The sequence below is a fragment of the Engystomops pustulosus genome, chromosome 9 (genome assembly GCF_040894005.1).
Source record: "Engystomops pustulosus chromosome 9, aEngPut4.maternal, whole genome shotgun sequence".
NCBI classification, from domain to species: Eukaryota; Metazoa; Chordata; class Amphibia; order Anura; family Leptodactylidae; genus Engystomops; species Engystomops pustulosus.
Window position 1 is genome coordinate 105921435 of NC_092419.1, and position 13751 is coordinate 105935185.

At 47.8% G+C, this 13751-nt stretch overlaps 1 protein-coding gene across 2 annotated transcripts in view; it reads right to left on the minus strand.

Annotated features, from left to right (window-relative positions):
* Positions 1–13657, minus strand: part of LRSAM1 (leucine rich repeat and sterile alpha motif containing 1) — a 53289-nt gene extending 39632 nt beyond the window's left edge. The window contains exons 1-10 of one of the 2 annotated variants that reach the window (XM_072125341.1): positions 13395–13657; positions 5098–5205; positions 4660–4716; positions 4465–4509; positions 3923–4000; positions 3772–3840; positions 3581–3665; positions 2697–2818; positions 1128–1218; positions 917–1047 (exon numbers count right to left, since the gene is read on the minus strand). In XM_072125341.1, the coding sequence (XP_071981442.1) occupies positions 917–1047; positions 1128–1218; positions 2697–2818; positions 3581–3665; positions 3772–3840; positions 3923–4000; positions 4465–4509; positions 4660–4716; positions 5098–5172 (753 nt within the window). In that variant the 5' untranslated portion in view covers positions 5173–5205; positions 13395–13657. The remainder of the gene's footprint in view (positions 1–916; positions 1048–1127; positions 1219–2696; positions 2819–3580; positions 3666–3771; positions 3841–3922; positions 4001–4464; positions 4510–4659; positions 4717–5097; positions 5206–13394) is intronic. The other variant, XM_072125340.1, reaches the window with a different exon arrangement.
* Positions 13658–13751: the final 94 nt, after the last annotated feature.

Here is a 13751-nt window from a genome sequence, read left to right on the forward strand (position 1 = left end):
TCACACAGGTGCGCGGCTCGTTACATATATCACACAGGTGCGCGGCTCGTTACATATATCACACAGGTGCGCGGCTCGTTACATATCACACAGGTGCGCGGCTCGTTACATATCACACAGGTGCGCGGCTCGTTACATATCACACAGGTGCGCGGCTCGTTACATATCACACAGGTGCGCGGCTCGTTACATATCACACAGGTGCGCGGCTCGTTACATATCACACAGGTGCGCGGCTCGTTACATCACACAGGTGCGCGGCTCGTTACATCACACAGGTGCGCGGCTCGTTACATCACACAGGTGCGCGGATCGTTGTATCACACAGGTGCGCGGCTCGTTATATCACACAGGTGCGTGGCTCGCTATATCACACAGGTGCGAGGCTCGCTATATCACACAGGTGCGAGGCTCGTTACATATCACACAGGTGCGCGGCTCGTTATATATCACACAGGTGCGCGGCTCGTTATATATCACACAGGAGCGTGGCTCTTATATCACACAGGTGCGCGGCTCCTTATATCACACAGGTGCGCGGCTCGTTACATCACACAGGTGCGCGGCTCGTTATATCACACAGGTGCACGGCTCGTTATATCACACAGGTGCACGGCTCCTTATATCACACAGCTCTGATTACTCTGTCTGACCATGGTCAGATTTCTGTCCACTGGAAGTAAATATACAAGCTTTCTATAGCAGGACAGCAAGCAGAGATCTAGAGAACAGTGCAGAATTGATACAGAAAGTATAATGGAAAATTGTATAACGCTTTAGAATACAAACAATAACATTAATTTGCAGAAATGGGAACACCCCTTGAATGTTGAATATTCTCCCCCTCCAGCTTAGGTCGTGTTCACACTGGGAGCTCCCATGGAAGGCGCTGTGCCGGCTCTGGATAGATACCCACCTGCCATTCAGTTTCCTCTTTCAAAGACATTAGGAAAGCGCCATCTACTGTGTCCGTGTCTGCATCGCAGGAGTCGTTCTCCAGGACGGACAGTAGGTACTGGGAGGGTGGGCAGTACTGGATGCCGAGCTCTGCAGGGGGAGAAGACCAGAGCCATCACACGGGCAAGAAGCAAGACATGACACGGGGCAGGGGCATTATGTCTGCTTACCCTTACAGAGATACTGCTGGACGGCCTCTGTCCCCTCGCTGCACACCGAGGCCGGAGGATAGACCATCCCTGAAGCGTCCAGGGTCAGGGTCTGTGAGGTAAGGGGGAGGTCAGGACTAGGCATCAATGTCATATATACACTACAGTACTTCAAGGGGTTGTCCACTGCACAGAACAGGGGGCTCAACTGTGATCTGAGATAAGAATGGAGAAGGGTGGTCTCACCCAGCAGTCCCATAGAAATGCATGGAGGGGGTCACCCATGAACACAATGCATTCACATCACATCTGATCGCTGGGGGTCTCATTAGTCAGAGACCTTGATATTGAGGGACTTCCCTCTATCTCATCCATGACCTGATGTCTTTCCCGGGAAAAACTTTAACCCCTTTTTCCATTTATTGTTTCCCCTCCTTGAAAAATCCCAAACTTGTAAATATTTCATGTACAGAGCAGTTTGAGGACTTGTTTTCTGTGTAACAAACTTCCTAATGACAATATATTCCAAGCCGAGTACTAGAAAGCGGGGAATGAAATCCATCTGCGCCATTTTCTTATGGGCTCTGCTTTTACGGCTCCAAATGACACCTCCCCTTTGTTCTTCGGGTCAGTAACATAACAGGGACACTAAGTTTATATAGGTTTTATTATGTTTTAATAGAATTTAAAAAATAAAATGATGAGACTGCGTTTTCATAGTTATCACTCGGACATGGTCACCATTATCCATTCTGGGACTGACCGACGGAAATAACCATTTTTATATTTTGGGACGCGGAGTTACCCATCAAGTTTATGATTTTTTTGGTTTTTCATCCTCCATAGGGTACTTTAACCCTAGGTGGTCTGAACGTTTCTACCATACACTGCCATACTACAGTATAGAACAGTGGTGGCAAACCTATGGCACGGGTGCCAGAGGTGGCACTCGGAGCCCTCTATATGGGCACCCTTGGAATCACCCCGAGTTAGAGTTTGCCAAACAGGACTTAAGGCCTCTTGCAGCCCCAGGCATCCCAGGACCTTAGAAGGAAGCTACAATGATAATCCAAACTTGTTCTCCTTCATTCTACTGTATTGGTGTCCTCGGGTGCCTATACAATTTAAACCTGTGACAGAGCAGGTTGTTGCATCGGCACTTTGTGAAATACACGCAGGTTTTGGTTGTAGTTTGGGCACTCGGTGTCTAAAAGGTTTGCCATCACTGGTATAGAAGGTTTGCTATAGTTCAGTAACAATTTGCCACAATGACAGGTCCTTGAGTTTTACATAGACTCCAGGCTGCCATGGTTGACGTCACATGGAGTAATGATCTGAATGGTCAGATCACCGTCACCGGCTTTTATATGCCTCTGGCAGCATCAAAGGAGGCATTTAATGGCTTAACACCCGCAAGCAGTGGCAGAATTAATAGGGGGTGTAAGTCACAGGTGTTTGCTGCAATAAACAGCCAACACCTGTGCTGTATGGAGAGGGCTCAGTGTGATCCCACTCCATACTCCCACAGCCAGAGTACCATTGTAAGGGGTTAAGGATGTGCAGTCTGCTGTTATATACTGAGTCACTTACCTCTAGCGTGCGGACATTAGCCAGCGCCGGAGGAAGCTCGCTGAGCCTGTTCTCACTGACGTTCAATGTGCGCAGGCAGCGGAGACCGCCGATGGTGGGGGGGAGCAGCTTCAGCTTATTTCCTGGTGAGAGAATTATTACAAGTGATTGTGAGATCAGAGGCTGCCGGACATCTCCTACGCTGCTTGTCTCTAGGAAAAACTGACCCCTGTCCTGTACTGGGCAAACAATAAAGGTCTGTTCCCAAGTTGTAAAATTATCCTCTACAATGCAGATTCCTGGAGTCATCATCCCACCGTTCACCATAATGGGGGTCTCCCCCCTGGGGGTCAGATGAGATGTCCTGCAGCTCCATCCATTCTCCATGAGAGATCGCAGTCCCGTGGTCAGTGAATGGAGCAGTAGGGGGCATGACGGACCACCTGCCTCATTCTAGGGGTCCCTTCTGATCACAGGAATGGGGGCCGAGTGTCCCCTAAGATGCTCCACATGAATACTCAACCTGTGCTCTATTCACTTCTATGGGACTTACCCTGCAGCCACATAAAAGTGAATGGAGACCTGACCAATCAAGCGTCTTCCTGTAGTCAGACTCCCATGTAATCCGAAATCTATCCCCTACCCAAAGGGTCTCATATGGTATAACCTCCTACAATCTCTATATAAAGAAAACTCCAGCAACTGCCTAATAAACTTTGTGTTTCTGTCGACAGCATTTTCAATACCTCTGCTGGCTGTCAGTAACAAGGTGTAATCCTGTGCCCCATTCACTGACAGCAAGCGGTGATTATTTGAAAACACTGGGGAACCGAAACAAAGTACAGAGGAAAGCTGAGGATCTGGGTGCACAGTGATGACCTGACGTGCAGCTCTAGGGTCCTCACCATTCACATTGAGGGTCTGAAGTTGGACGAGGTCCCCGATGGAGTCAGGGAGAGCGCGCAGGACGTTCCGTTCCACGTTCAGCACCTAAGAAAATTAGAATATACCAAAAAAAATGTTTGAGTCCAGGCCCCTCCATCACTGTCCACAAATTGCCCCCTCCACTATATACCCCGAATCTGGGGTGACTTACCCGCAGGGACTTCAGCTGTCCTATGTCTGCAGGGAGGGATGTGATCTGGTTATCATGGAGATCTAGAACCTGAGCAGAAAGAAATCCGAATCACTCACATCTAGATCGACAATGTAGCGTGGGGGGAGGGGGGGGGTCAGGGGACACTTACCTTCAGGGTGGCCAGGTCCAGGATCTGAGATGACTTGGGAACCAGTTGGGTTAAAAAATTGCTATGAAGAATTAACACCTGTAGAGACAAACACAAGGTCACAAAATTATTTCCTAAAACGCTCTGTGCTGCTGTGAGCCATTGCTCCTGTGACTATGTAGACGGTTTGGCATCTACTCAGGGTAGATATATATATACTATATCAGGTTATTGGAGACCGCTCACAGCCTCCTGGGCCTCTACTGAAATACGCAATTCAGTCTGCACTTCCCACTTACCTCCACCCCCCAATATCATCAGATAATCACACAGATCCTGTCCTCATCCACATCAATGACTACAAGACTAGAAGATGACTCCCTCTCCTGAAGTACTCTGTGCTGCTGGCAACAAAATGCCTCTTACTATCAGTCTGTGTCCCCCTTCCTCTCCCACACTAGGACATAGCGGAGAGACAGCGGCTTGCAATATACCCAACCAGTGAGACTATAGACACCGCTGGGAGGTCGCTATAGAGCAAGAGCAGCAGCGTCACCACTGACCTTCTTCTGCAGGACACGACAGGTGGAGAAAGCCGCATCAGGGACCTGGAAAGAGAGAAAGAAAGGGTAGAGATAGACAGACAAATACATAGACAGATAGATAGATAGATAGATAGATAGATAGATAGATAGATAGATAGATAGATAGATAGATAGATATGAGATAGATAGATAGATAGATAGATTATACATTACCTCTGATAGATCACATTTGGAGATGTCCAGGATGTCATCTGCTCCGGCTTCTCTCGCCTGTAAACAGAGAGATACATGGCTGGTTCTGATTCCAGGAGCTGACACTCATAGATACGACACTGATGTAGCAGAGGCGAGTTGGTCATTCCCCCCGTTCCCTGCAGTGCTGTGTATAACATCTCCATGCGGTACATGCGGTCCTGCGCTATCTCACAGACAGGTGGATGTTGTGATCACCTGTTGCGCTGCGTCGACTCTGCTGAATCACTGCCATGCCTGTACATAGTGAGGACGAGTGTGAGGGCGGGTGTGACTCTGTGATGGATGAGTGCAAGCTCTTGTGCCCAGCAGTGTTCTGCAGCGCATGACCCCACATGGAGCTGGAGCAGCGGGAGTGAGGTCACCTCCTGGCAGGAGATCAGCAGCGCAGCCACTCACCAGGCACATCTGATATTCCAGGCGTTTTCTCGCCTCTCCGCTCGGCTTCTGCTTCCTGAAGAATAGCGGCATCATATCTGACGAGACGTCCCCGGGTCACTCCACCGGCTGCAAGACGAGACATACACAGCTCAGGTCCCCGGGGAAGAGACAGCCTGACAACTACAAGACACTGCGAGACCACTCCCTGACTGCCACGGCCAGCGCAGGACCGCATACTAAGAGAGGAGAGAGGGAGAGACCGCATACTAAGAGAGGAGAGAGGGAGAGACTGCATACTAAGAGAGGGAGAGACCGCATACTAAGAGAGGGAGAGACCGCATACTAAGAGAGGAGAGAGGGAGAGACCGCATACTAAGAGAGGAGAGAGGGAGAGACTGCATACTAAGAGAGGAGAGAGGGAGAGACTGCATACTAAGAGAGGAGAGAGGGAGAGACCGCATACTAAGAGAGGAGAGAGGGAGAGACCGCATACTAAGAGAGGAGAGAGGGAGAGACTGCATACTAAGAGAGGAGAGAGGGAGAGACTGCATACTAAGAGAGGAGAGAGGGAGAGACTGCATACTAAGAGAGGAGAGAGGGAGAGACTGCATACTAAGAGAGGAGAGAGGGAGAGACCGCATACTAAGAGAGGAGAGAGGGAGAGACTGCATACTAAGAGAGGGAGAGACCGCATACTAAGAGAGGAGCAGTCACAAGAGACAGCTGCATACTAAGAGAGGAGAGAGGGAGAGACCGCATACTAAGAGAGGAGAGAGGGAGAGACCGCATACTAAGAGAGGGAGAGACCGCATACTAAGAGAGGAGAGAGGGAGAGACCGCATACTAAGAGAGGAGAGAGGGAGAGACCGCATACTAAGAGAGGGAGAGACCGCATACTAAGAGAGGAGAGAGGGAGAGACTGCATACTAAGAGAGGGAGAGACCGCATACTAAGAGAGGAGCAGTCACAAGAGACAGCTGCATACTAAGAGAGGAGAGAGGGAGAGACCGCATACTAAGAGAGGAGCAGTCAAAAGAGACAGCCACATACTAAGAGAGGAGCAGTCACAAGAGACAGCCACATACTAAGAGAGGAGCAGTCACAAGAGACAGCCACATACTAAGAGAGGAGCAGTCACAAGAGACAGCCGCATACTAACAGAGGAGCAGTCACAAGAGACAGCCGCATACTAACAGAGGAGCAGTCACAAGAGACAGCCACATACTAAGAGAGGGAGAGACCGTATGCTAAGAGAGGAGAGAGGAGCAGTCACAAGAAACAGCCACATACTAAGAGAGAGAAGCAGTCACAAGAGACAGCCACACACTAACAGAGGAGAGAGGAGCAGTCACAAGAGACAGCCACATACTAACAGAGGAGAGAGGAGCAGTCACAAGAGACAGCCACATACTAACAGAGGAGAGAGGATCAGTCACAAGAGACAGCCACACACTAAGAGAAGAGAGAGAGGAGCAGTCACAAGAGACAGCCACATACTAACAGAAGAGAGAGAAGCAATTACAATAGACAGCCGCATACTAAGAGAGGAGCAGTCACTAGAGACAACCACACACTAAGAGAAGAGAGAGAGGAGCAGTCACTAGAGACAGCCACACACTAAGAGAAGAGAGAGAGGAGCAGTCACTAGAGACAGCCACACACTAAGAGAAGAGAGAGAGGAGCAGTCACTAGAGACAGCCACACACTAAGAGAGGAGAGAAACAACACACTGACAGCCATACAATAAGAGGAGAGAGGCAGTCACTGATAGCCACAAGAGACAGCCACATACTAGAGAAGCAGTCACAAGAGACAGCCACATACTACCGGTAAGAGAGGAGAGAGAAGCAGTCACAAGAGACAGCCACACACTAAGAGAGAGAGAGAAAAAAATCACAAGAGACAGCCGCATACTAAGAGAGGAGAGAGAAGCAGTCACAAGAGACAACACTCACTGACAGCCACACACTGAGAGGAGAGAGCATCAGTCACAAGAGACAGCCACACACTAAGAGAGGAGAGAGACACCACTCACTGATAACTGCACAAAATAATACAACCACTCACTGACAGTCACAAGAGACAACCACTCACTGACAGTCACAAGAGACAGCCACACATTGACCAGGGGTGTGGAGTCTGTAAACCAAACTCTAATTCCTCACTTTGCCTAGACTTGGACTCCATCTACTCTGTCCTGTTTTCCTGATCCTCTAGCAGTGCACAGATAACTGCGGCTATTTCTTCCCAGTACCTTACTCCTCTGGTCTAGAGCAAAGAAGCGTCACTACTGAGCATGTACATAAAGTGCAGCCACACTCATCTCAACTAAAAGGGGGATCAGAGGTTCACAAACCGCAGCCTGTCAAGACTTGAGTTGTGCCCCACATCCGGCCGACAGTAAGAGTCCAATGAGAACTTCCATAACTGATGGCAGATCATTGGTGCAGGAGGCCGCATAGTGGTGAGTGCAGCTGGGAAGTGCTCACTGCTCCTGGGTCCTCTGCTGCCTCTGCCACTCCACAGGACTGTGTTTTGACTCCTGACATTGGTTGTATGTGTCAATGTCAGGACCCAGAGCAGAGCGGCCCCAGCAGCAGAAGACCCAGGAGTGGTAAGTACTTGTCAGCTGCACTGTACTGCTCCCAGGTCCTCTCCTGCTCCTGGCACAGCTCTACTCCAGGTCCTGATGTTGGTGCATACAACCAGCGCGGGACATGGAGGGGAGAAGAAGCTGCAGTGTGCGGTGCAGAGAGGAGAGAAGAAGCTGCAGTGTGCGGTGCAGAGAGGAGAAGAGAAGCTGCAGTGTGCGGTGCAGAGAGGAGAAGAGAAGCTGCAGTGTGCGGTGCAGGGAGGAGAGGAGAAGCTGCAGTGTGCGGTGCAGGGAGGAGAGGAGAAGCTGCAGTGTGCGGTGCAGGGAGGAGAGGAGAAGCTGCAGTGTGCGGTGCAGGGAGGAGAGGAGAAGCTGCAGTGTGCGGTGCAGGGAGGAGAGGAGAAGCTGCAGTGTGCGGTGCAGGGAGGAGAGGAGAAGCTGCAGTGTGCGGTGCAGGGAGGAGAGGAGAAGCTGCAGTGTGCGGTGCAGGGAGGAGAGGAGAAGCTGCAGTGTGCGGTGCAGGGAGGAGAGGAGAAGCTGCAGTGTGCGGTGCAGGGAGGAGAGGAGAAGCTGCAGTGTGCGGTGCAGGGAGGAGAGGAGAAGCTGCAGTGTGCGGTGCAGGGAGGAGAGGAGAAGCTGCAGTGTGCGGTGCAGGGAGGAGAGGAGAAGCTGCAGTGTGCGGTGCAAGGAGGAGAGGAGAAGCTGCAGTGTGCGGTGCAGGGAGGAGAGGAGAAGCTGCAGTGTGCGGTGCAGGGAGGAGAGGAGAAGCTGCAGTGTGCGGTGCAGGGAGGAGAGGAGAAGCTGCAGTGTGCGGTGCAGGGAGGAGAGGAGAAGCTGCAGTGTGTGCGGTGCAGGGAGGAGAGGAGAAGCTGCAGTGTGCGGTGCAGGGAGGAGAGAAGAAGCTGCAGTGTGCGGTGCAGGGAGGAGAGGAGAAGCTGCAGTGTGCGGTGCAGGGAGGAGAGGAGAAGCTGCAGTGTGCGGTGCAGGGAGGAGAGGAGAAGCTGCAGTGTGCGGTGCAGGGAGGAGAGGAGAAGCTGCAGTGTGCGGTGCAGGGAGGAGAGGAGAAGCTGCAGTGTGCGGTGCAGAGAGGAGAGAAGAAGCTGCAGTGTGTGGTGCAGGGAGGAGAAGAGAAGCTGCAGTGTGCGGTGCAGGGAGGAGAGGAGAAGCTGCAGTGTGGTGAAAGTAGGATTAGAAGAGCCAAGAAAGGAGAGGATTTATTTATTTTTTGTCTGCTCTGGAGTCTCCAGTATTATTATTATTATCTGCTCTGGGGTCACCAGTATTATTATTATCTCCTCTGGGGTCACCAGTATTATTATTATCTCCTCTGGGGTCACCGGTATTATTATCTGCTTTGGGGTCTCCAGGATTATTATTATCTGCTTTGGGGTCTCCAGGATTATTATTATCTGCTTTGGGGTCTCCAGGATTATTATTATCTGCTCTGGGGGTCTCCAGTACTATTATTATATGCTCTGGGGGTCTCCAGTACTATTATTATCTGCTCTGGGGGTCTCCAGGATTATTATTATCTGCTCTGGGGTCTCCAGGATTATTATTGTTATCTGCTCTGGGGGTCTCCAGGATTATTATTGTTATCTGCTCTGGAGTCTCCAGTATTATTATTATCTGCTCTGGGGTCACCAGTATTATTATTATCTCCTCTGGGGTCACCAGTATTATTATCTGCTTTGGGGTCTCCAGGATTATTATTATCTGCTTTGGGGTCTCCAGTATTATTATTATCTGCTCTGGGGTCTCCAGTATTATTATTATTATTATTATCTGCTCTGGGGTCTCCAGTATTATTATTATCTGCTCTGGGGTCTCCAGTATTATTATTATTATTATTATCTGCTCTGGGGGTCTCCAGTACTATTATTATCTGCTCTGGGGTCTCCAGGATTATTATTGTTATCTGCTCTGGGGTCTCCAGGAATATTATTATTATCTGCTCTGGAGTCTCCAGTATTATTATTATCTGCTCTGGGGTCTCCAGTATTATTATTATTATTATTATTATCTGCTCTGGGGTCTCCAGTATTATTATTATCTGCTCTGGGGGTCTCCAGTATTCGTATCATTATCTGCACTGGGGGTCTCCAGTATTCGTATCATTATCTGCTCTGGGAGTCTCCAGTATTATTATTATTATCTGCTCTGGGGTCTCCAGTATTATTATCTGATCTGGGGTCTCCAGGATTATTATTATCTGATCTGGGGTCTCCAGGATTATTATTATATGCTCTGGAGTCTCCAGTATTATTATTCTTATCTGCTCTGGGGTCTCCAGTATTATTACTATCTGCTCTGAGGTCTCCAGTATTATTATTATCTGCTCTGGGGTCTCCAGGATTATTATTATATGCTCTGGAGTCTCCAGTATTATTATTATTATTATCTGCTTTGGGGTCTCCAGTATTATTATTCTTATCTGCTCTGGGGTCTCCAGTATTATTACTATCTGCTCTGAGGTCTCCAGTATTATTCTTATCTGCTCTGGGGTCTCCAGTATTATTATTCTTATCTGCTCTGGGGTCTCCAGTATTATTACTATCTGCTCTGAGGTCTCCAGTATTATTATTATCTGCTCTGGGGTCTCCAGTATTATTATTATATGCTCTGGGGGTCTCCAGTATTATTATTATCTGCTTTGGGGTCTCCAGGATTATTATTATATGCTCTGGAGTCTCCAGTATTATTATTATTATCTGCTTTGGGGTCTCCAGTATTATTATTATCTGCTCTGGGGTCTCCAGTATTATTATTATCTCCTCTGGGGTCTCCAGTATTATTATTATCTGCTCTGGGGGTCTCCAGTATTATTATTATCTGCTCTGGGGTCTCCAGTATTATTATTATATGCTCTGGAGTCTCCAGTATTATTATTATTATCTGCTTTGGGGTCTCCAGTATTATTATTATCTGCTCTGGGGTCTCCAGTATTATTATTATTATTATCTGCTCTGGGGGTCTCCAGTACTATTATTATCTGCTCTGGGGTCTCCAGGATTATTATTGTTATCTGCTCTGGGGTCTCCAGGAATATTATTATTATCTGCTCTGGAGTCTCCAGTATTATTATTATCTGCTCTGGGGTCTCCAGTATTATTATTATTATTATTATTATTATTATCTGCTCTGGGGTCTCCAGTATTATTATTATCTCCTCTGGGGTCTCCAGTATTATTATTATATGCTCTGGAGTCTCCAGTATTATTATTATTATCTGCTTTGGGGTCTCCAGTATTATTATTATATGCTCTGGGGGTCTCCAGTATTATTATTATCTGCTTTGGGGTCTCCAGGATTATTATTATATGCTCTGGAGTCTCCAGTATTATTATTATTATCTGCTTTGGGGTCTCCAGTATTATTATTATCTGCTCTGGGGTCTCCAGTATTATTATTATCTCCTCTGGGGTCTCCAGTATTATTATTATCTGCTCTGGGGGTCTCCAGTATTATTATTATCTGCTCTGGGGTCTCCAGTATTATTATTATATGCTCTGGAGTCTCCAGTATTATTATTATTATCTGCTTTGGGGTCTCCAGTATTATTATTATCTGCTCTGGGGTCTCCAGTATTATTATTATCTCCTCTGGGGTCTCCAGTATTATTATTATATGCTCTGGAGTCTCCAGTATTATTATTATTATCTGCTTTTGGGTCTCCAGTATTATTATTATCTGCTCTGGGGTCTCCAGTATTATTATTATCTCCTCTGGGGTCTCCAGTATTATTATTATCTGCTCTGGGGGTCTCCAGTATTATTATTATCTGCTCTGGGGGTCTCCAGTATTATTATTATCTGCTCTGGGGTCTCCAGTATTATTATTATCTGCTCTGGGGGTCTCCAGTATTATTATTATTATCTGCTCTGGGGGTCTCCAGTATTATTATTATTATCTGCTCTGGGGTCTCCAGTATTATTATTATCTGCTCTGGGGTCTCCAGTATTATTATTATCTCCTCTGGGGGTCTCCAGTATTCTTATTATCTCCTCTGGGGGTCTCCAGTATTATTCTTATTATCTACTCTGGGGTCTCCAGTATTATTATTATCTGCTCTGGGGTCTCCAGTATTATTATTATCTGCTCTGGGGGTCTCCAGTATTATTATTATCTGCTCTGGGGTCTCCAGTATTACTATCTGCATTTATCAGACATTTAAGGTAAACTTCACAATTTTTACAAATTATTATATGTTGGTGGAGTTGGTCCGTTTTATCTTGACCCCCGACACAGCCCGGTCACAGGAGACAACCACTTACTGACAGCCACACACTACACAATCACAGCCCTCGATAATCCAGAACACAAGGATGAGACAATCCTGACAGCCGCACTCTCTCCTACCAGGGAAGAGACAACAACCTGACACAACTGTCACAGCTAACGAGTGTCCGGGATTCTATTCCCTAATATTCGTAATGACAGGATTCCATATAACGAGGTGCGGCACCAAGAAACATAATAATAATGTGCCAGACGCGTATTACTCACTGTCCTCCCACATTACTGCACACTGATTCACAAGGGAACAGAACCTCAGCTCAACTACAGCCAGAATATAATGGTGGTACTGCCTGCTGAGCTGTGTATCTAATCCTATCCTGTGTGATACTGCCTGCTGAGCTGTGTATCTAATCCTATCCTGTGTGATACTGCCTGCTGAGCTGTGTATCCAATCCTATCCTGTGTGATACTGTCTACTGAGCTGTGTATCTAATCCTCTCCTGTGTGATACTGTCTGCTGAGCTGTGTATCTAATCCTATTCTGTGTGATACTGACTGCTGAGCAATGTATCTAATCCTGTCCTGTGTGATACTGACTGCTGAGCAATGTATCTAATCCTGTGTGATACTAAGTGTCTCATATCATGCTATAAGATGGCCACGATTTCCCTATGATGCAGTTGATATTGTACACATAAGAGCAGATAAACCACATTCCCGCCTTGTGTGTATATGAACAGCCCCCGCCTGGAGGTGACATTCACCGAAATTCCATCAATGTCACCAACATTACACGTATCTAATCTAATACAGATCCTGAAAGTATCCAAGCAGCTCAGCATTTTTATACATATATCTAATCATGTGTGATACTGTGTGCTGAGCTGTGTATCTAAACCTGTCATTTGTGATACAGTCTGCTGAGCTGTGTATCTAATCTTATCATGTGTGATACTCCCTGCTGAGCTGTGTATCTAATCCTATCCTGTGTGATACTCCCTGCTGAGCTGTGTATCTAATCCTATCCTGTGTGATACTCCCTGCTGAGCTGTGTATCTAATCCTATCCTGTGTGATACTCCCTGCTGAGCTGTGTATCTAATCCCATCATGTGTGATACTGCCTGCTGAGCTATGTATCTAATCATACACTGTGTGATACTGTCTGCTGAGCCGTGTATCTAATCCCATCATGTGTGATACTGTCTGCTGAGCTATGTATCTAATCATACACTGTGTGATACTGTCTGCTGAGCTGTGTATCTAATCCTATCCTGTGTGATACTGACTGCTGAGCCGTGTATCTAATCCCATCATGTGTGATACTGCCTGCTGAGCTATGTATCTAATCATACACTGTGTGATACTGTTGTCTTCAGGGCTGTGTATCTAAGGCGGTCATGTGTGTGATTGCTAGTGGCGCTCTGTATCTCATCCTGTGGTGTGTGATACAGCCGGTGAGTACTACTATACCGTGGTACTTACGGTTGGGTGGGTTACATGAAGGCTCCGGCGATCCTCTGGGTCCTACCTCTTCCCTCAGTCATCTCTGACGCTTCCTGGTTCCCAGACATCACGTGACTCCCCCCAGAAGACAACATTGGCAACGCTCCCTCTAGCGGTCACCCTGTGAACATGTCTGTGATAGGAGTTTTAGTTCTGCATTCGCCTGCTGCTGATTATTATCGGATTTGCGGGTCACTCGGGGAAATTATATCATACTCTGCGCCGGGTGCGGATAAATGAGGTGTGGGTCACGTGCCTCCTCTTCCACCTCGGGGCAGCCAGATACAAACATGGCGGCCGTCGGCGCGCTCCGGGGTCTTCTCGCGAGATTTGTGG